Genomic DNA, 23,943 nt, shown 5'->3' on the forward strand with positions numbered 1-23,943 from the left:
GATAATGATTTCAGTACTACGTTCGTCGAGGAGGGCATGGCAACCCACTCCAGTATGCCTGCCTGGAGAATCCCCATGGACAGAGGTACTTGGCAAGCTACAGACCATGGGGTCACAAAGAGTTGGACACAACTGAGCAACTAAGCACAGCACAGCATTCATCAGATATCTATATGAGCCAGACCCTGAACTAAATATCTGTGCTATGCAATCTTTGTTATGGGGCTTCCCTGGTGGCTCAGCAGTAAAGAATCTCCCTGCCAAAGAAGGAGAGGTGGATTCAATCCTTGGATCAGGAAGATCCCTTGGGAAGGAAGCTCCAATATTCTTGCCTGGGAAATCCCATGAGCAGAGGAGCCTGGTGGGCTACAGTCCATGGGTCTCACAAAGGGTTGGACACGACTGAGTGACTAAACAACAGCAAATCTTTATCATAAGCACTATATGGATGAGAATACTGAAGAATGGGGAAGTTAATCATTTTCTCTGGGTTGCACAACGGCAGGTACCAGAATTGTAACCCAGGTCTGTCTAACCTCTATGCCCATGCTCTCATAAAGATCTCATTCTCGTTTTTATACACACACACACTGACTATGATTCTGCTGGGAGACCTCATTCTTGTACTGAAATCTGTGCTGTGGACAACTGCAAACCCTGCCTTCCTTTTTTTAAAATTGCATTTACCTTTTTTACATTTTTTTTTTCTTATGGGGATAATCTAACAGTATCAAAATCAAAGGGAAGAATATGTCACCAGAATTTGAAAACATTGGTAACATTGTCTGAATATGTTAATATTGATCTCATCTCTGTTTCATTATTCTACCTAGTGATAGGATCAAGCATTTAATTTTTTTTCATTTTTAATGTTTATTGAAAGCATTGTAGAATAATATTTATCTACAATTATGCTTTTTGGCATTCTGGGTATGATTGCTTATTTGTATGATTTTTGGCATAATTTTATCATTTGATACTTCTTGATATGCCTGTGAATTTAGTATACCTTGTGTTCTATGTTTTAATTTCTCTTGTCTTGCTTTATAATAGTGTCTCCCTGATATTACTATGTATATCATAGTAGTTAAAATGGGATCCTATCTTTTTAAAGCACATTCTTCTTTTCCTTTCTTTGGGAAATTTCTATTGTGATTAATATTATATTGTGATGAATTTTTAAGGATTGACCTTCTGCTATGACTCATAAATCAAATCCAATAAAAAAATATCCTCTAACCCAGTAATTCTGTTATGTTTCATCAGAATTTCCAAACTGAAAGATTTTTACTGACACACCACACTATCATAAGAAAATGATGGATTTAATAAGATGTTTGTATCACATTGAACTTAGCTAAAAATCAAATTAATAGCCTTCTTCATATGTACTATTTTCACCACAGAATAATTTTTAAAAAACATGATCATCTCTAAAGCTATTTTCCTCCTCATACCATGTTCTGAGTTAATGCTACCTTCTGATTTCATCTTGTGATTAATTTGGCAATATGTGTCATCATCAGTTCAGAGAGAACAGACCTAGGCTCAAGGCACAAATTGCCTTCACTCTGGCATTAGAACCACATTCAAGAAAATGCTTAGCTAAGCTTAGGTGACAGGTGGGGATAAGATCCAAGATTATCTTTGTGATTACTTTCTTTTAAGCCAGATTAAAAAATAACTATGGCAGGATTTCTAACAAGTTTCCCATGAACTATATACTTCTTTTCTCTCCTTCCACCTTTCATTTCTTCCCAAGAAATTAGAAATGACATGATCAGAAATCATCATATATTGAGGAAGAATAGAAGTGGTCTTGTCTGTGGAAGATATTTTAAAAATTAAGAAATAAGTCAAAACAAAACAATAAGTCAAAAAATAAAAAGAGGTGATAATATATATACAAATAACTGATTCACTTTGCTGTATAGCAGAAACTAGCACAATATTGTAAAACAACTATACGCCAATAAAATTTAATTTAAAAAAACAAGTCAAAAATATGAAAGGGTCTTTTCCTTAGTTTCATTTTGTTTTTAAATAAATTTGTATGGAAGCATCATAAGGAATGGAAACACACACATTCTAAAGAAAATGAAAACAACGTCCAGACTCAAGTGTCTGGAACATGATGCATTCACCTCTGTGGTGACTGTTGGATATTACAGTATGAAGGCTTCACTGCCACTCACTCTGCCCTTCCCACCACCTTCGACTTTCGAAGTCATTTAGTTTTCTGAGTTCAAGATCAGATTAGCTATGTTAAAATTGTTGGTCTTTTTTAGAAGAGGCACATAATGTTTTCATGCTGCTGCTAAGTCGCTTCAGTTGTGTCTGACTCTGTGCGACCCCAGAGACGGCAGCCCACCAGGCTCCCCCGTCCCTGGGATTCTCCAGGCAAGAACACTGGAGTGGGTTGCCATTTCCTTCTCCAGTGCATGAAAGTGAAAAGTGAAGGTGAAGTCGCTCAGTCGTGTCCCGTGTCCGACTCTTCGCAACCCCATGGACTGCAGCCTACCAGGCTCCTCCATCCATGGGAGTTTCCAGGCAAGAGTACTGGAGTGGGGTGCCATTGCCTTCTCCGAATGTTTTCATAAATCAGTATATTTACTCTATAATAAATTTACATTTTTATAACTAATCAATAACAGTTGGCAGTTATGACTTATTTTGGAATCTATCCTATTTCTCTAGTAGTCTCCAAAGGGTCTCAGATACAGAACTGTTTGAGGTAATCACAAGGAAAGGCTGATAAACATTTTGCTTCAATTTCTTAATACATGTGATAGTTCTTTAAAAATTACTCTAAAGTCATACTGTTTTCTGGCTACAATAGCCTCCTTTGTGCAGATTTGGTAAGACTGGACTTAATTGATTGTGGTTTTAGTATTTGAGCTTTGAGAACTCCTGAACTTGAACTTCTTTTCAAAATCCAAGCTTGAGAACCCTTTTTTGTTGTTCGGATAGAAGACTTCCCAGAAACAGTCATCCCTGATTTGATTTGTTTCACAGTGCTAGGAACATTTCAAAGGTTTAGGAATAGACAAAAGTTACAAACATATTGGAACTTCCCTTACATTACTGTATAAATTCTTGCTAACTGATGCATGAAAATGTATTAATTCATTATTAAAGGATGTGTATTAATCTGTGTATGTGATTAATTGCTTCCAGATGCTCCATGCTCCTTTCAAGCAGCATTCTCATTAGTTAGTCCTTTTAATATTCCCAAGAAGAAGAAGGGGGACAGTAGTTTGATGTTTACTTAATTGAAAGAGGCATATATACACTGAGCTGATATTTGGTGTATAAATACTGTAATTTTCACTTGGTGAAAATTATTTAGAGAAAAGTCAGTAGACTGTTGGGCAGAAATTTGGTCTCAGGAGTGGGGCAACCCTCTGCCTTTCTTTCTGCTGCACAGTTCATGCAAACATCTGATTTACATGGTCATTCCTTTTAAGGGGAAAGGGAGACAGACTTTTTCTCCATTAAAAAAGTCATTTTAAGGTCATGCATGCTAATTGTTTTTAAAAAGTGCAAACAAGCATCAGATGCAATATGAAAGTCTCCTTCACCCTCCTTTATTTCTTTCTAGTACAAAGTGTTTAGAAGTTTGTCAATGATGAGGAAAGCACACTGATAAGTGGTCACTGTGTTACTAAGTCTTATCTTTTACTGTTATTATTATTATTGTTTATTTTTGTTTTTAAACTTTCTTCCATTTTTCCCATCCTAGTTTATTCCCATGCCTGTACTCTATGGTGTGTTCCTGTATATGGGGGTAGCATCTCTTAATGGTGTGCAGGTAAGTTTTCCATAGCAATCTAAACACAGTTAATGTTTTCTAGTAGTAGTATAAACAGTCCAGTAATAGATCATTGGAAAAAAGTGCTAATCCTTAACTGCTAAATTTTAAAATGCATTTATTTTCTACTTTCTCCACCATTCACCTGTGTTTCTGATTTAATTAACAAAAGTAAATTTGTTAACAAATGTTGTCATGTATATTCATCCTTGAAATAAGCTGTTAAAGGCCCTTTGACTAGGAAAGTAAGAAATCTCTCTGTGATCTCCCTCCCTCCCTCTTTCCTTCCTCCCTCCCTCCTTTCCTTCCTTCTTTCCTGAGAAGGAAGTCTAACCTTTGAATGTGCTTGAGGAACTATTTATCCATTTGCCTTTACCCTGTACTAAGAGCAACCTATTCTTACTTGATTTGCTTTTCACGTGGCTGAGATCACAGATCAAGAGTTTTGCACCAATAAAAGAATCAAGTCAACATGGTTAATGTGCGACTTTTGTCAGAAATTTCAGTTTGTCACATCTTGGGTAAAACTGGCCCCCCTTTTTAAAAAGTCATTAAGGAAAATTTTGTAAGGGACTTCGTCTTTCAATTGAGGTTTACTTTAATTGGCACCAGGAAACTGGAAGTACTTCTGCTTTCTGGCACCTTGTTAACTGTAGCCTTATTTAGCACTTAGTGATGTTTTCATGGAAAAGACTGCATGTCCTGTGAGCATCGTAAGAATTTATTTAAACCCCTTTGTAATAATCCTTGTTTTCATTTATTGGATTTAGATTAATTTGAATTTAGAGTCCGATAGAGTGGCCAGAACTCCCAAAAGAGAAAGGCTATAGTTCTTTGAGTCAAGTTCTTCACCATTTGTATATTTATTACAAAATACGAGGTCGTTCTTCATAGACTGGACTAGAAGGATGTGAATGTGGGTTTACTTCATGAATGTCCATGAAACTTCTGGGAAGTACAAATGTGTAAAAATAGTTTTACCTAACATAGTAAATATTCTTTCTTACTTTAAATGGAAAAATATGAAACAAACATGGTCCTCAAACAAATAGATCATATTTTTGTTCAGCCTAAATAAGTCAGTCTAGATCAAAAGTTTGATTTATGTATTCTGGATGTGTAATCAATGGTTGGAGCTACAAGCTTATTAAGTTAAACAGAAAGGAAAGAAAATCAGTGAATTTATAACAGTAGGGGAAAAAAGATCCCTTGCCGAAAGGACAGCTAGTGGATTTTTAAAATTCTACTGTGGTGTTGCCGTATTGCCATTTCTCTTTACTTTTTCTCTTGACTCTCCCTCTTTTATTTTTATTTATTTATTATTTTGGCCACACTGTGCAGCTTGTGGGATCTTAGTTCCTCTACCAGGGATTGAACCTGTGCCCTCTGCAGTGAAAGATCAGAGAACTACCTGTGGACTTACCAGGGAATTCCCAACTCTTCCTCTTTTAGACCTTTTTGGCAAGATTCGAGTTAGTAAAAAATTTTGTTACCTCAATCTTCATAGGTGGGACTGCTCCTATCAGTCAAAAATAACTTCGGAGGAAGGAAGAAAACTCTTTAAATAAGAAATCACTTCAGGGAAGATTGTGATAGCCTATTTACTTTACATTTTTCCCTTTTCTCTAGAGAGAAAGTAGAAATATTATTTCAGAGTTCTTATTAAATGATCATTCGATTCAGCAGGTGTTTCGTAAGCATCTTCCACGTGAAAATTCCTATGATAGGTATTTAAATATCATCATTATTATCATGATTGATGTAAACTGAGCAGTTGTTCTTTTTTTTAATTTTTTAAAAATATAAATTTATTTATTTTAATTGGAGGTTAATTACTTTACAATATTGTATTGGTTTTGCCATACATCAACATGAATCCGCCACAGGTATACACATGTTCCCCATCCTGAACCCCCTCCCTCCTCCCTCCCCATACCATTCCTCTGGGTCGTCCCAGTGCACCAGCCCCAAGCATCCAGTATCGTGCATCGAACCTGGACTGGCGACTCGTTTCATATATGATATTATACATGTTTCAATGCCATTCTCCCAAATCATCCCACCCTCTCCCTCTCCCACAGAGTCCAAAAGACTGTTCTATACATCAGTGTCTCTTTTGCTGTTGTTCTTTGAAGCACAACACTGGGCACATAGGTGTTCAGTAGTCATTTTAATACTTGTTTATACGTAACAGTGGAATAGCCTTTCCTAGATCAGGTATCTAGTTGTTGGTGATCTAAAAGTCACTACAGTATTCACATGGCTTTTCTCTGCGAAATGGTAATTTATTGCTGAATATATTAGTTAAGTTATGCCATAGATAAATAATGTGAAATTTATGAAAATACCAATGCATTCCCATTTTCAGGTCAGATACTTCTTTTATATCCTTAAAACAGTATTGAAATATATGTGATACATAGCATTGCCTCTTCTTTTCAGATAAGACAGCTTAGGCACAGGGAGACACATGAGTTAGCTATCTTCCTTTACCACGTTATTAGTAGCATAGGCCCAGGCTCTTCTCCTAAGGTGTAGATAGCACATGTAGAAAATAGGAGCTGAGGACTTCCTTGGTGGTCCAGTGGTTAAGAATCTGCCTGCCAGTGCAAGGGACGTGGGTTCGATCCTTGCTCAGGGAAGATCCCACATGCCGTAGATCAACTAAGCCTGCACACCACATCCACTGAGAGTGTGCTCCAGAGCTGGCAAGCCACAACAAGAGAAGCCACTGCAGTGAGAAGCCATGCACCACAGCTAGAGAGTAGCCACTGCTCACTGCAACCAAGAAAGTTCATGCACAGCAATGAAGACCCAGCACAACAAAAATAAATAAAGTTTAATAAAATGAAAGGAAAACTCCAAGATCTTAAAAAAGTAGGAGATGAACATCTTGAGTTTATATTTGACTTTGAGACTATTCTTTAGTGGCCACTTTGTCTCATATCGTCCTATAGCTGCATAACTTTCCTGCAAAGTAACAAAAACCGGAAGAGTCGTACTGATTTACTGTGTTAGATGATGCTTCTTCTCTTCCTGACCAGTGTTCTCTAACAAGGTCCCTGCTTGCCTAAAATATAGACTATAAAACACCAGTGGTGAGTTAGATGGAAAGAAATGACTTGGTGCATCAGCCCTTGAAGTAACACACTTGTCCTCTCCTTCCCTTTTCTCCCCAGTTCATGGATCGTCTGAAGCTGCTCCTGATGCCTCTGAAGCATCAGCCTGACTTTATCTACCTGCGCCACGTCCCGCTTCGGCGAGTGCACCTGTTCACTTTCCTGCAGGTGCTCTGTTTAGCCTTGCTCTGGATCCTCAAGTCCACCGTGGCTGCTATCATTTTTCCAGTCATGGTAGGGATTGTTCTGATTGAACCTACTCATGAGATCACACCAGCATCATGTAGTTATTGTAATATTGATGACACATGTATCTTTTATGGATAGTTCCATTTTTTTTTTTTTTTGAGTTTTGACCTAATCAGTTTGGTGGGTTATAACTTAGGGTTCCCGGGTCTCTGGTTGTCTAGGCTGGACCTTGTAGTCCAACAGCTGAGTTCAGGTACTGGCTCTGGTTCATGCTGACCCGTGAACTTCCCTGAGCCCCCATTAACTCATCAGTAAAATGAGAATGGCATCTTTGTTTTACTCTGTGCGTCAACAATGAATATAAAGGGGATAGCATAATGCCTGACACATGGTAGACACAAGTACACATGACATTAGTTATTTTTGAAATATTGCTACATTGGAGTCAATCAGAATACACTTCAGGCACACTTCAGGTCAAATAATAGAGGGCCAGTTTGGCAGCTTATAAGAGGTCAATGAGTGAATTAGAAGAAATGGAGATCTAAGCTTAGTTTTTGAAGTTCTTCAAATTTGTATCATGCTAAGTGTTAGGGAAAGTCTGGGCTCGCCTTGCCATGTTATGATGTGAAGGAAGGTGAAACAGCTAATGTTCAACTCTGAATCACAAATGAAGAAGGACATAAGGAAATGCTAGCTCTGTATTTGACTTCATCATTGAATTTGTGTGTGTGGGAAATAATGCTATTGTAGCTTTACTTTTTTTTTTTTTTTTTGCTTTTTTTCTTTTTAATTAAGTTATTATTTCTCTAAGAGATGCAGAGGCTGACATAGAGCATAATCTAAAGACAACTGTTAATTTGAAGCAGAGTCAGGACTTCCAGGTCCTACTGCATATTAATTTTGCTGTTGAGCAAAAGCATCTTTAATATACCTTAAAGAGCAGTTCATAAAATCAAAGATACAGAGCTCAAGAGTCCTGGGGTTCAAGTTAGAAAACTGGACCTATTGTATTCTCCCTTTATCTGGCTTTGTGATCTTGGATAACCTTCATATGTCCCTAAGCTTCAGTTTTCTCTCCTTTTGGATTAGAGATACTAACATCTACCTTTTGGGTTGTTCGTCATGGCAATAAATGAGAAAATATTGTCTAAGAGTTTACCACAGTGTCTGACTAAGGGTAAATATTCAGTTAAAGGTGGTGATTAAAGTCACCCCATTGGAATAAATGGTCTGAGTAAACTAAATCAGTTCAGTTCAGTTAAGTCGCTCAGTCGTGTCTGACTCTTTGTGACCCCATGAATCGCAGCACGCCAGGCGTCCCTGTCCATCACCAACTCCCAGAGTTCACTCAGACTCACATCCATCGAGTCAGTGATGCCATCCAGCCATCTCATCCTCTGTCGTCCCCTTCTCCTCCTGCCCCCAATCCCTCCCAGCATCAGAGTCTTTTCCAATGAGTCAACTCTTCGCATGAGGTGGCCAAAGTACTAGAGTTTCACCTTTAGCATCATTCCTTCCAAAGAACACCCAGGGATGACCTCCTTTAGAATACTCCCCCATTATTAATATTTTGGAGATGCCTCTGTGAACTGTGCATTGTACACATTTTTTGACTTTCAAAAACCTGTATAATGGCTTAATTTTGAACAATTAGCAATCATATGCAAGCTGTTTTTCCTTTGAAACTTTAGTTATTTTATTAGAAATCTGACATGGAAGAAAATGCTTTAAAAAATAATGCTTTCACACAGAAATTCCAAATGGAGGGATCATACATTACAGTGAACAAAATGAAGTGAGCCAAAGACTTCTGTAAACCAACTTTCCCTGTGAAGAAAATGTTTATGGTCCACTTAATATAAATCCATACAAGCCAGACAAGTTCTGTCATACTTCAGCCTTGTACAAAAACGTTTCTACTGATTTTGGTAGAGCAGTATTAATACTCACTCAGACTTCTCTGACATGCATTCTTTCCTACCCTTTGTATCTGTCCTTCCAGATCTTGGCACTTGTAGCTGTCAGAAAAGGCATGGACTACCTCTTCTCCCAGCACGACCTCAGCTTCCTTGATGATGTCATTCCAGAAAAGGACAAGAAAAAGAAGGAGGATGAGAAGAAAAAGAAAAAGAAGAAAGGAAGTCTGGACAGTGACAATGATGATGTAAGGGGCTTTCTAAAATTCCGAAGTAAAATTCCAAAGTTGGTTAAACAAATGTGAAAATTGTATTTTTTTAATCCTTCTGTGTGATGAATGTCTGAGTTCTCAGAATGTTTACTGCTTTACTTTTCACCTTTGTTTGCCCTTTATTTTCTTTCTTTGTTTCTTAAAAATATTTTCTGAAATCTTCTGTAACTGCAAATATGCTACTAATGATATAATGACTTCTAGGCAATCAAGCCCACCATATCTAAAAAAACTTTAATCTCCGATCTCCTAGATTAAAAAAAGGAAGCTTGCTTGATAGCTATAAAATGTATTGGGTTTATTATTGATAATCCAGGATTTAAATTTGAGATAATAGCTCCTTTCTATATAATTTTAAGCCTGATGAGGACAAATGCTGGTGACCTCCCATCCTGGGATCTCTGTATCTATTTGAGTGGGCTCTCAAACAAGCTTCTCAGCTATTTTTTATTTATCCTTGCATTAGACTTTGACATAATTTTAAAAAATTTATTGGGGTATAGTTGCTTTACAATGTTGTGTTAGTTTCTGCTGACAGTGAAGTGAATCAGCTGTATGGATACGTATATCTTCTCCCTCTTGGACCTCCCTCCCATCCCATCCATCTAGGTCACCAGAGAGCACCAAGCTGAATTCCCTACAGCAGGTTCACACTAGCTGTTTGTTGATAGTGTATATATATCAGTCTTACTCTCCCAATTTGTCCCACCCTCCCTTTGCCACACTGTGTCCACATGTTCTCCATCTCTATTCCTGTCCTGTGAGTAGGTTCATCTGTACCATTTTCTAGATTCCACACATAAGCATTAATGTATGATATGCTATTTGTTTTTTTCTCTCTGACTTCACTCTGTATACAGACTATAGGTCCATCCGTGTCTCTATAGATGACCCAACTTTGTTTCTTTTTATGGCTTAGTAATATTCCATTTTATATATGTACTACGTCTTCTTTATCCATTCGTCTGTCAGTGGGCATTTAGGTTGCTTCCATGTCCTGGCTATTGTAAATAGTGCTGCAGTAATGAACATTGGGGTGCATGTGTCTTTTTGAATCATAGTTTTCTCAGGGTATATTCCCAGTAGTGAGATTGCTGGGTCATATGGACTTAGGCATAATTTGGGATTGCTTTTCTGTAACCCTTCAATAAAATGGAAAGGAAATTGGCATTTGGGGATCTTTTTACATAATTATAATAGTCAGTGTTGTAATTTAGGTTATCTTCTTGCAATTGTATGACTAAGCTAAGAAATAAAATGATTGTCCACTTTTTAGGAAAACATTTCACAGAAATCTTGGTGTTTCACTAAAGTCTATAATCAGGACTGGGAGAAAATCTGGGATTTGCTTTTCTTTCACACACAAACACACACTCACACGAGTAGCTTATCTCAATAGCTTTCTGAAAGGGCAGCCAAAATGACACCTTCTACATGAAGATTTGTAGATTTGTTTTAGATTTTACCCAATGCAGTATCCCCACTCTAATGGAATCCCCAGTATCCTTCTGACATGAGAGTCTTGTTAGTTTTCCTTGTCTGGTCTGTACTTGATCATTTTGATGGATCGGGCATACCTTGTCCTTAAGTGCCAAAACAGCTCTTTACTTTTGTTCCTGTTCTATGGATGAGGAACTTTAGATTGAGAAATGTTAAGTCATTTTTCTAAGCATACACATATTGGCAAAAACAAAGCTCTCGTCCAGGCCTGTCTGGTTATTTTCGATTGGTCAAGCTGTCTGATACTGTATCCTTTTTGGAGAACTTGGGAAGAGTACAGTGAAGGAAGGCAACAGACGAACTTGGATTTTAGATAAATCGATCCAATAAGAAAAGGCTAAATACATGAGGTGCATTTAGCTAAAGAGAGAAGGAGTCTGAGGGAGCTTCTGTGACTGTCATCATCCATCTTCAATGAGAACAGGTGTATAGATTTTCTGTTTCCAATGATGACAGAAAAAGGGAGAATGTGCTTAAACTGCGGCACAGATTAAGATGCAGTGTTAACAAGAAAGATGCGTTTACACATTGAATAGAAATCAAATTTTGAAATAAATTTCTAGGCTACTCAAGGCAAAGAAAAGATTGCCTGAAATACTGAGATAATTAAAGCAGTATTTCATCTTGAATTTTCAAGACCAGTACCTCAGTTTAGGTACATGGACACCAAACTTAAAATTCATTACACGTTACAAATGTATGAAATAATTTTATGGAATCATCTTCTGTAATGAATTTTAGGGAAAAAATAGTAATAAAATATTTACTTTTAAGAATGTTTTAAATTTAGTGCTCTCTAATGTCAGAGGTCAGATCAAATGAGCTCCTAAGAAGGTCTTCTAATTCTTAGATTTGATTTTCAGCAAATCACATTTTATTTAAGCAGCACTATTCTTTTATTAATAATGTTTATCATTTTCAAGCCATATTTCCAACAGATTTCTTGAAGATAATGTGTGATATGTTTCTTTTCCTCTTTCTCCTCTTTCCCCTGCCCCCTTGCCCCCACAAAAACAAACAAGCTTATTATGTATCCTAGACAGTGAATCCAGCCAGAGTATATCTGTGCCATAAGTTCTGAGTGTTGAGCCCATTATTTGGGATTCTCCATTTGAAATGTGGCTTTCCTAATGTTCACTTGGCCATTGTGTGGTTTGGCATCCATGGATATAGGGAGCCACACAAGGGTATGAGAATTCCAACTCTAATATCTGTGAGCAAAAGTAGTGAAAATTATGGCTTGCCTGCCTTTTGAGCCACTCAGTCATTTTTGAACCCACCCATTAGGCTATGTATGATTAAGGGTGAGCTGCCAATCTGTTCATCTATAAATGCTATTATTTGGGGAAACTTTGAAATACTGCACCAAAACCCGTTCTTAACATTTTCATTTTTTTCAATTCCAGTGCAATATTTTAGTCTTTTGAAATATTTTAATTCAATATTTTAATTTAATATTTAAGGCTCATTATCCTCTTTAGATTTATCATAAAGGAATTTTCTATATGTGTAATAGTTTTATGGTAAGATTTGTTTTTTATTTTCTTTCATCCCTAGTTCCCATTTTTCCCCTTTCAACTAAATGTCATCTCCTTGGTACTTTCAGTGAAGAGATAAATTCCATCTTTTGGGTTCAGGCATAGCCATGGGTTCAGTGAATCCTGAAAAACAGTAAAGTGTTAATCCTATAGAAATCTGTTACAGTTTTGGCTTAAGTGGTCCATTCTTTAAGAAGCTTCATGATTTTTTATTTTGGTGATGATTCTTTTCTCCTTATCTGACCATCATAGGCACCTTCCTTTTGACTTCATCTTCTCACGTTTTGCTAAATTTCGAAATATATTTGGAATAAGCTAATTAAGATGAACCTTTAAGTACAAAATAGTTTTGATAGAGTATTAGAGTAAAGGATGGAGGGTTATTTTCAGGTCTATATGGATGACTCTTTGAGAGTGAATATTAGAAAAAGTATCCTTACGTGTCTTGGAAGGAAAGATAAATCATCATTTTCCTGGGGGTAGTGTTGGAAAGCATAAATGAAACAAAATTTCAAGAACATATAGTTTAGGAAGTCTCCTAAGTTTAATCTTTCACACTTAACTGTTAGTTTCAAAGACACATACAATTAACCCATAAATATTTGATTGTGAATCCAGCTTATGGAAAACTTTACAATTGTTTTCATTTGTGGTGAGCTCCATTTGTGTGGTTCTAGTTTTAACTGACTTAATTCCCTTAACCTAGAAGAAAGGAAAGTAAGTGTGATGGGAAGATGCCATAGAACTTGAAAAGCCAGCAAAGGAGAAGTGATTGTATCTAAGGCTGTTCTCCTTAGTACAGCGTAAATGATAATGTAATAGGTTCAATCCATCCTGCGAGGTCTGCATAAAATAAAACTGTTGTAAATTTCTTTCACAGTCTGACTGCCCATACTCAGAAAAAGTTCCAAGTATTAAAATTCCAATGGACATCATGGAACAGCAACCTTTCCTAAGTGATAGCAAACCTTCCGACAGTGAGTAGAACTAACCTCTTGCATGCCGGCTGGAATATGATTTGCACTTTACAGAGAAAAAACTTAAGGACTGTCATCTCCATTCACTTCCCCTGTTTTCTTTCTTTTTTTCTATGTGCAGATTTATACTTATTATGAAATTTCATTTTTACATTCCTTGATCTTTATTCTTTACCTTTTCCTTTTATCCATAACCATTTAAGTTTTTATTTGATTGTCTTTTCTCTGATCCAAGTTATCGCCAGTTTCTTTGAATTGCTAAACTCATAACCATGTTTTTAATTGATTTCCTTTTTTTCTGCTGGTATGTAGAATGGCAGCTTCTAGTACTACATCACTGTCTGTTACTGTTTGTCTTCCTTAGGTTTCCACCAATGATCAAATCAGCTCAAAAGAGAGATTGCATCGTGGGTTTCTCAAAGATCAATGAGTCAGTCAATTGTTAATACTGAGAATTTGGCGTAAATGTTATTTCAATTAAATTGGCAATCATTAAATATTACCACCCATCTTTGGGTATAGCCTATGAGATATTTGCATTTTCTTCCTAATTTCTTCATTCTCCTTCTGCTATTTCAAAATCATCTTTGTAATTGTACTGGTCTTTCCGGGGGTAATAGCCTGGTGGCAAAGGTGTAATGGTTTTTGACATGTCATTTTTTTTTTTTTTTTTTGTAATTGAGTTAACAGGCCAGTTGAAAATGGTGAACACTTTTGTAATAACATTAGTGACTATCTCAAGCTTTTTCAATAGCAAGGACCAATTGCCTCCAAACTATTTTGAGTTTTCATTTGAAGGAAACATACTCTTTTAGCTCCAGGTGTACTTCAGAGTATCCTGATCTGTTACAAGAAAAGACAGTTGAAGCATTTTTATTTCTATTTGACAGTGCTATTTCAACTTCAATAAGAAGTTACCAAGAAAAGTTTGAAATGAATGAATATCTATGGAAAATGGGTATTTTAAATATCTCTTGGTGTTTATCACAAAGCTCAGCAGCTTAAACCAACAAACCTGGATCACCTCATGTAGTTCCTGATGTTTAGGAGCCACTGATTTGGGTGATTCTGGCCCAAGGGCTCTCTTGAGGTGGCAGCTCTCAAGCTCTTCACTGGGTCTAAGTCTGAAGGCTTGACCAGAATTGGGGATCCACTTCCAGGCTCAAGCAGTTGGCAGGAGATTTTATAGTTCCTTCGCTCATGGATATCTGCTAGGGCTGTCCCTGTCATGGTGGCCAGTGATAACAGAGGAAGAAACCAGAACAGAAGCTGCAATCTTTATGTCTCAGGAGTGATGTACCATCTCCTGTGCAGATTCTCTGGGTTACACAAACCAACCCTGGTACAATATTGGGAGGAATTATATAAGGACATGAATACCAGAAGGTAGGCAGCAGTGGGAGCCATCTTGGAAGCTGGCTCCCACACTGGTTTAAAGAAAAGAGAATTAACGCAGTCTCACCTTTGGTGTCCAATCTGTAATCTGTGACTGAGACTACTTTCTTCTCGATCCTATCAGCAACATTTAGTTGAATATTTTTTTTAAGTTCAAGCTCCTCAAACCATTATTTGGTTTCATTTTCATTTCCAGAGCATTAAAGAACAAAAAGAGACTGTAGAAGTCTTCTATTGGCATCATAACCTGGCACACCTCTTCCAAGTACAATTTAAAAACTACTTTTAAAAAATCAGAATGGTGGCTCAGAAGGTAAAGAATCTGCCTACAGTGCAGAAGACCTGGGTTCATCCCTGGTCAGGAAGATCCCCTGGAGAAGGGAGTGGCTACTCACTCCAGGATTCTTGCCTGGAGATTTCAATGGACAGAGGAGCCTGGTGGGCCCCAGTTCATGGGGTAACAAAGAGTAGGGCATGACTGAGTGACTGACGCTTTTACTTCACACTTAAAAAAAAAAAAAAATCACCAGATAGAATTTGAGGCTCCTGGAAAAAGTGTATGGCAGATTGATTATTTATTGCTAATTGTTCTTCATTTTCTCAAAAACCTTTAAAAGGATATTTTGAAAGTAGTGGATATGACATGAGAAATTTATTCAAGCAAAATACCCATGATCATTCTAAAATCTTTTCTAGTATCATATAAATCCATGAAAGAACAAAATTGATTTTGTGGATTTGCAGTAGAAGCAAGTTCCTCAAAATCTTTATTTACCCCCATGAATAATAGCAGGACAAAGTTGTGAATGCTAAAGATGGCAGGAAATCCAAGGGCAAAGACTTAGGCATTCAGTAGATGTTATCATCCGCTAAAAATTATTTAGCTTGTCCTCTCACTGAAAACAATAGTGGCCCATCCCAGAAAACCTAGAATAAAGGGAACTGAGTGATTTTGGCTTCATCACACTACTTAGATTCTTGATACAGCATTTATTTAAATCGTGTAAACTTGTCTTTCATACTATTTCCAGTTTTAAAAGATGTATCCCTTTTTGTAAAGACTTAAAAATTTTTCCTTCTATTATGTTATACTTTACCAATGACTATTTATGATTTAAATTTTTTTTTTAGGAGAAAGATCACCAACATTCCTTGAACGCCATACATCATGCTGATAAAATTCCTTTCCTTCGGTCACTCGGTATGCCAAGGTAAAGGACAGCTCAGTATCTAACGTTGTTCTGTGGGGTGATTGCCCTGCACACATGGAATCAGTGGCAGGTTATTGGCAGGACACCCTGTTCTCCATCCTCCCTACAAATTTATCTTAGAAAAATTACCGAGACATCAGACCTCATCCAAGCCTTTACTTGTAGAAAACATTCTAAGAGACCTGTTCCACCTACTCTTAAACATAATGAAATCTTTCAGGATCTTTAAAGTCCAGCATCATACCAGTGTCATCTCTGATTTAAGGGTAGCTGGCATTTCCTGCTGGCTCTTCTCCAGTAGTTTCCTTCCTTTTTACACAGCTCTAGAGATTTCAGATCCTCCTTGATTTTCAAAATCGTGAAATCTCTGAGTATTTTTCATGTCAGTCTTTTTGTCCTTTAACTTCTGACAGTGACACCTCCCTGGTAGGTCTTTCTTATTGTTGGCTTTTTTTCCAACCTAGGTGTGAGAGCTTATGAAACTCTTACTTGAATTTCTTAACTCCTATTTGGTAACTTCGTCCCATTTTTAAAGTGTTTGTTTTTAATACAGAAGGAGGAGATAAGTATTTAAAGAGAACAAAGAAGGACCCACTTGACTTCTATACAACGCATAAACATTTGACAGATGGTAAAGGAATTCTGTTGTACTTACTATTTCCTTTTTTTTCCCCCCTTTTTCTTTTCCTCTAGTCCTAGAACTCCAGTAAAAGTTGTGCCTCAAATTAGAATAGAACTTGAGCCTGAAGACAATGATTACTTCTGGAGGAGCAAGGGAACAGAAACTACATTGTAACCTGTTTGTCTTTCTTAAAACTGACCGTTTTTGTTGTTTATGTTCTTGTTTCTTGTCTGATTATTTTTAAATTCTTGTTTTCTTTTGGTTTTTGGTCACTGGCCAAACACTACAGCTCTCTCTCTGCTTCTCTCTTGCATAGGTAAAATCCAGACAATAGTGCACCATTCCTTAAAAACATCTGAAGAATCCCTTTTTGTTCCTATACTTTCAGATATGTCCTCTGACAACCAAATTCCTCTGTCACTCTAAACATGCACAGACCCTGTCATTTTCCTTTATTAAGCAGAGGGCAAAAGTATTAAGGATTTTATAACACCTTTTATTAAAATATTGAAGGAACTTCCAACATTAGCTTTGGAGCTGTGCTTACTGGCTTATGTTTCTGTCTGGTCGAACAAACGACCTCCAGACAGTCCCTTCTCGCTTGTATTGCTCTCCAGGACTGGAAAACGTGCTGCTATTCTAACTTGCTCTTGCTTTTAAACCCTAATCTTAGAATTATCAAAAGAAGGAAAACTAAAGGTACTTTATTCCCATTAGAGAAACTATTGCCGTCATTGTAGCAAGTGCTGGAATGTCCCTTTTTTCCTATGCAAACTTTTTTTAACCCTTTAATGAACTTATCTGTTGAGTACATTGAAAAATATTTTTCTTCCTAGATTTTGTTGTTTAAATTATGGGGCCTAACCTGCAACTTATTTTTTGTCAATTTTTTAAACTTTTTTTTAATTACTGTAAAGAAAATGAATTTTTTCCTGCAGCAGGAAACATAGTTTTGAGTAGTTCTACCTCTTATTTGTAGCTGCCAGGCTTTCTGTAAAAATTGTATTGTATATAATGTGATTTTTACATACACACACACACACACACACACCATCTCTAGGGTATGCCTGAGGGCTAGATTGGACTAAAAACACCATGTTTCTAAGCATCCATTTTTCCCTTTCTTTAAGAGAAATTTAACTGTTCTATGAAGGAGATTGGGGGAGGAGGGAGACACTCCTTTGTAATGGGAATAACTAATGTTTTGATAATAGTATCCAGGCACAGATGCTGATTGTATTACCATGTCAGTGTCCTATGCAGTATTGTTAGACTTTTTTCCATTTTGAAAATATTTGTGTGTTTGTGTATGTACTCTGTGTGTGGCTGGTGCACATATGTGCAAAGTTAGAAAGAGACAGAGTGATGGTAGGGAAAAGGCAAAGTGACTAGTCTCTTGTGTCAGTTTTTATAAAATCCAAACCACTTATGAAAAATCTATCAGAGGTCCAAGAGATTTACCATTATGCAAATGAGGGTAAATATATTTTATTACCCAGATAGCAGTCACTATCACTAACATAGTAGCCCTTATTTACAATACAAAATCCATAAGACTATATAATAGACCATTTACACATTTAAAAAGTGTTTATGGGAATGCAGATAGATCTCAGAGTTATTATATATGTATACATTTTTAATAATACTCACATTGTCTTTAAGATTGAAAGGCAATTATTCTTTGTGATTGGGGCATTTAGAATATATATGTCTATATATGTGTATATGTGTATTTCAAAGTACCATATTGAAAATTAGACAAATGAAAATTAGATCTTTAACCAAATTTAGCATGTTATCTAAATGTAATATCTTAATAGTCTGCATTATATATTATGAATCTGCATTAAAAATAGCATTTTAAATGGTGAATCCATAATTTTGGATTCCCAAAACCATATTTGTGATGTATCCTGACTAAGACAGGTTGTTGGAGGAGTATTAGAAGCAGAATGAAACCGCTTATTTTGGTTTCATAATATGTACATATTGACTCCCACTCATTCTTATATTAATTAAATTATAATTCTGTCCTTTTGAAATTTTGATTATAAAAATTTTATTGTCCTAAATTAACTGTTACTTTTATAGTATCTGATAATCTTAAAACTTTTAATTTTATACAAAATAGACATAAATGACCTACAATATTTTCATTAAAATGAAGGTGGCAGAATAAACATTATTTGTTAAAACCTCACGTGCCAAATTTTGGCATCATGTTTGTATTTAGAGCTGTTCTTAAAATGATGATATTACTTATTTTTCATTATCCTAATTTAAAACTGTACGAAGCTTTTCTCTGTCTTTCTAATGGGAGCATTGATAAAATGTTTAAATGCCATGCATATTAAGATTAGCCGAACCTAGGATCTTGTTAAATTAAAGACACATTTGTTCACTTTTATACTCTAGATAGAATAATTTATATTTCTGATCATGAATCAAGTATCTGAGGATTCACGTCCCTTTCTGTCCCTTTCAAAGAACTCCTGAAGCAACTTAACTCAATATTTCAGCCTTTGAGTAGATAAAACTACCTGTACCTTCGTTAATCACCCACATTCTGTGACGGAAGGCTGATACTCATGAATGCAGAGAAGCACCTTGTATTTGCTAAAAGGAATAGCATCAAATCTTTTCAATATTTTGGAACCCAGGGAAGTATTTTAAAAAGCACTTACTTTCAGAGGAGCACAAGTAGTTACCAACTAAACAAACAAACCCTGAGGTCCACACAGAGCTACCAGATTATCTGTATTTTAACTGAATGTGGGCTTCCCTGGTGGCTCAGATGGTAAAGAACCTACCTGCAATGCGGGAGACCTGGGTTCAGTCCCTGGGTTTGAAAGATCCCCTGCCTGGAGAAGGGAATGGCTGCCCACTCCCAGTATTCTGGCCTGGAGAATTCCATGGACTGTATAGTCCATGGGGTTGCAAAGAGTCGGACACAACTGAGTGACTTATACTTTCAGTAATTGAATGTACTATCAAAGAACTAAAGCAGATTTTGGGGTGGTTTTGTTTTTATGTAAACTGGACACACAGAATACAATAGTAAATTTGTTTTCGCAAGTGTTTCTCCCTGATGTAAACACAGAGGTAAAAGATTTATGTTAGAAGTAAAGGACTAAGGGTACATGCAGAGTTGTTAAAAGTCCTGTGGTTGTACTGACTCAGTGTTGGAAGGAGAGCATCTGCTTTATCATAGAATAAAGACTTGTGGTCTTGCATTGGAAAGATGTTTTGGAGACACTGTTTTCCTGGATAAAAGTCACTCTACTATGTAAAATAATGAACAAGTTGGGATCCTAATTATTTTGTGTGCCGTACTGGGTACAGTCCCTGCCTCTTTTTCTAGTCAGGTGGTGGAGTAGGGTAGGGGGATGGAGGAAGTCAGAGAAGTAGGAAGACAAGCCTTCTCTAGTCAGCCCCCAACCAAAGACTGGAAAGAAGAGAAACGATTGTCTGCCATCAGAAGTTCAGTTTGTATGTATTCTATGCACATGCACCAACACACACAGAGTAAATCTTTAATCAGCTATATACTGGTGTTTAAAACAGAGAACGATTGTCTTCCAAGTTTTTGGTTCTTTTTTTAAAAACTGTGTTAAGTACTTGAAATGTGTTGACTGCTGACTATCTTTCAAAAACAAAAACAAAACCGTTTGAGTTGTATTACAGAGGTTGACATTGTGCAGGGATGGGACAAAGCTTTCTTCAATCCTTTTCATACCACTTCATGATTTTGGTACAGGAACTTAAGATGTTCTTGTTTATTCCATGAGATTTCACTTCTACTCTTCACAGTATGAGCATGAAGCCCAGTGGCACCAAGTGGCCGAATACAATTGAATGATATTTTGCTTGGGCCTTGGGAGTTTTCAGATGATGATTTCATCGAGCTTCATTGTAGCCTGAAATAAAGAAGTTGTGTGATATATGCTAACCAGTCAAGTTGCTTTTTGACCAGAAATTTAGATATGTTCTATTTTTTGGCTCATTTCTTTGTGCTCTATGGGTACATACAAAAATCCTGAATTCTGTTCTTAAGCAAATATTGCAACTCAGGGCTAAAGTCATCCAGTGAAACTTTTAGAGCCAGAAGTAACTTTGTCCCAATCCTACAATGTGAAAAGAATGAATAGTTGCCTCTCTTTAGCCATTTTCATGGCTGGTACATATCCGTACACATTACTTTTCAGAATCAATACGCACTTTCAGATATTCTTATTTTTATTCTCTTAAGTCTTTATTAACTTTGGAGAAATGATGCATCTTTTTATTTTAAATGAAGTAGATCAACATGGTGGAACAAAATGATATAGAACAGAAAACATTTCAATATATTACTAATAATTTTTTTCCAATATAAAACCTAAAATTCCTATAACATTATAGTATTTTACAGTTTTATGAAGCTTTCTATTGTGACTTTTATGGAATTAAGAGATGAAGAAGATGAGATATTTTAGCATTTATATTTTTCAAAATTAAATGTATACTTAAAATAAAGTAACTTTATGCATTATGAGTGTGAAGTGCTTCTCTTCAACTTTTCAAATAATTATTAACTGCCTGTTATTTTCCTCCTTTGGAAGATGTGGGAAATACAAAGGTGAGTAAGTTCAAACTCCTGACCTCTGATTGCCTTTCATTACTCTAGGCAAGAGGATAAAATAGATGTCTAAATTACGTAAAATAAGAAATTGTAAGAATTATCTATTCAAGTCTTAATGAAGGGCTATGATGCAAGGGCTCAAAGCAAGAAAAAGTATGTCCACTAAGAGCAGTGAAATGGTTTATTGAAAAGGTGACATTGTTATTCTTCTTTAATATAGTTAGTGAAATAGAAGATGAATCTATATGTGATATTGATGTATATAGTCAATTATCAAAGCAGAAAAACTGCTAAGCATAAGCACTTACTAAAAATTATTCAAATTAAAATCCTGGAATGGTGCTCCATAGAAGATACATAATACATCCTCCCCAGGGTTCCCTGTAATATTTACAACTGTCTAGGAAATTTCAATTCAGCCCTAACTTATAATAAGAGAATGGTAGCAGGGTAGGGGGCGGATGGTCAGGGGAACAAATAGGAGGGATGAAGAAGAACCATAGGTAGCAATAAGCAGTTACATTTTTAAAAAAAGGTCATGAGATTGGGACACTGGTTAAAACAGTCTTTTCATCTGGAAACAATATAAAGACAGTGGCTCTGAGCATCTTGATAGTGGTGGTGACACTGGACATGGGATGAGGTTTAAATTATATCACTGAACTGGAAGCAGCAGCAGAAAACAGAATAGATCATAATATGGGAGAATTTGGTTTTACAACATGCCCACCAATGATGCATTAAATGAGTTAAGAAATTAGGTTCACGTTATATTTAGCGTGTTATGAAAAGGAAATGCATACTTCAGCAGCCCTTCATGACGCTACCTGACCTACCAGAGAATAGGGAACTAAAACACAGAAGCCTCTGACATACCAAGCCATCCGTACCAACATCTACAACCACAGCCTGAGCACCACGGTTCTGAGCGGAGAGCTCAAATCCTCATTCAAATGTTTCCACTTACTTTTTTCAGAATGCTTGGATTTGTGTACCTTAATAATCTATGGATTTCTCATAGGAAAGCTGAATTAGTAAGAATCAATAACTTAGTCTTGGTAGGAAGAGAGATGACACAAAAACGGTATAAAACATACTCAAGAAGTCAAGAATCAGGCTATTTATTACACAGGCAAGGACACCACAACAGGTCTTACAGGTAAAATGTATTGGTTTTATATTGATTGAAATCTATTGATTATATGTTTAAAGGTAAAAATATATTGCAACTAATATTCAAAATGATGATTTGGGGCCACCAAAAATATTAACTATGTTCCATTTTTGTTCATTCATTCATTTACAGTTGTTGAATGGGGTAGTTGTTGGAGAAACAAAAATAAGATATGATTCCTAATTTCAATTAACTTACAGTCAAGTGTGAAAGAGAGACATGTAGACAAAGTAGTGAAATGAAAACTTGTAAGTGCTATGACAGAAATATGTGTCAGGTACAGTGAAGGCCCATATGAGGAAGTTATCAATTTCTTTTGAGAGTAAGAGGCCAAAATGTCAGGAAAGGTTTCTAAGGCAGTGGTTCAGTTTGGGTGAGAAAATATTTGCTGGACAAATGGTATCAGTGGAATTAAGAAATGGATGAAGGCCTCCCAAATCTGGGAGGTATAGAAGAGAATGGTGCAGGGCGAGAATTGCTATGTATGTATTCACTGCATACCAGATTCTCTACTTGGTCAAAGCAGCAAATAAAATAGTTTGTGCCCTAATGAAGTGTGTGGTCTGGGAGATACACAATCAACAAATAAAAAATAACTCAAGTTATGAATTATGAATAGTACCATGAATAAAGAAGATGGGGTAATACAAGAGTAAAATGAAATTAATGGAGGTTGGATGAACAGGGAAGGCCTCTCTGGGAAGAGATGGCTGAGTGGAGGATCAGGTGGACAGTGATGGGAAGATGGCCTTAGGCAGAGGAGTCAGCAGTGAAGGCAGAAGGGGTCACAGGATAGGGAAGAGGTTAAAGGTTCATGGGACAGGGTGTCACTGCTCAGACATAGTGAGGAACCCGTTGGCTGGGGAGGAGGTTGCTATTTGAGAGGACAAGGCTTATGTGCTAATTTATTTCATTATTTCTATAGCATCTTTATAGAGTTGGAGCACAAAGTACACTAAATTATTCAACTCAATGAAGCTTTACATTTTTATACACATGTAACCACAACTTAGATCAAGATGTAGGATATATATATTAGAATATATAAAACATCCTTTCCTGCCTCTGCATGCTAATAAGCCTAATACCAAGCTCTTAGCTTCAGGTTGGGGGGAAAAAAAAAAAAATCAGAGGGTTTGTCTCTAAGATAACAAAACAAATTTCCTGAGGAAAACTTCAAAACTTCTATTTAAAAAGATCTCCTTATCTAACATTAATGAGTACTTTCTTTACACACAGGCATAGCCTGAGAGTCAACAAGACTCACCCACAGACATAAAGACATAAAGCCCTCTGTCAAATATTCTCTTTCTAAAATGTGAAGATAAGTATAAACAATAAGAATTACAAAATATTTGAAGAAATCCTATAGGCATTACCAAGAAAGACTGAGATTAATAGAAACCACCAATCCTATGAAAACAAGTATTTCAAAGACTAGGAAGTAACTTCAGAAAAATCCTAATTTGTTTTACATTTGAAAGAACACCTGTACAAAATTTGAACAGGATCATTTAAAACAGAACAATCAAGAAAGAAAACACTTGGAATTTAAAATTCCATTCCAAATCTAAAACAAAATAACAGTAGAA

General features: G+C 36.4%; 1 protein-coding gene across 6 annotated transcripts in view; it reads left to right on the forward strand.

Moving 5' to 3' along the window:
• SLC4A4 (solute carrier family 4 member 4) overlaps positions 1 to 21,087 on the forward strand; it is a 362,219-nt gene extending 341,132 nt beyond the window's left edge. For 5 of the 6 annotated variants that reach the window (XM_070372496.1, XM_070372497.1, XM_070372498.1 and 2 more), the window contains 6 exons: positions 3,743 to 3,811; positions 6,991 to 7,164; positions 9,125 to 9,286; positions 13,229 to 13,325; positions 15,852 to 15,931; positions 16,625 to 21,087. In XM_070372496.1, the coding sequence (XP_070228597.1) occupies positions 3,743 to 3,811; positions 6,991 to 7,164; positions 9,125 to 9,286; positions 13,229 to 13,325; positions 15,852 to 15,895 (546 nt within the window). In that variant the 3' untranslated portion in view covers positions 15,896 to 15,931; positions 16,625 to 21,087. The remainder of the gene's footprint in view (positions 1 to 3,742; positions 3,812 to 6,990; positions 7,165 to 9,124; positions 9,287 to 13,228; positions 13,326 to 15,851; positions 15,932 to 16,624) is intronic. The other variant, XM_005897056.3, reaches the window with a different exon arrangement.
• The last annotated feature ends 2,856 nt before the right edge of the window (positions 21,088 to 23,943 follow it).

This window comes from Bos mutus, chromosome 6, assembly GCF_027580195.1.
Source record: "Bos mutus isolate GX-2022 chromosome 6, NWIPB_WYAK_1.1, whole genome shotgun sequence".
NCBI classification, from domain to species: Eukaryota; Metazoa; Chordata; class Mammalia; order Artiodactyla; family Bovidae; genus Bos; species Bos mutus.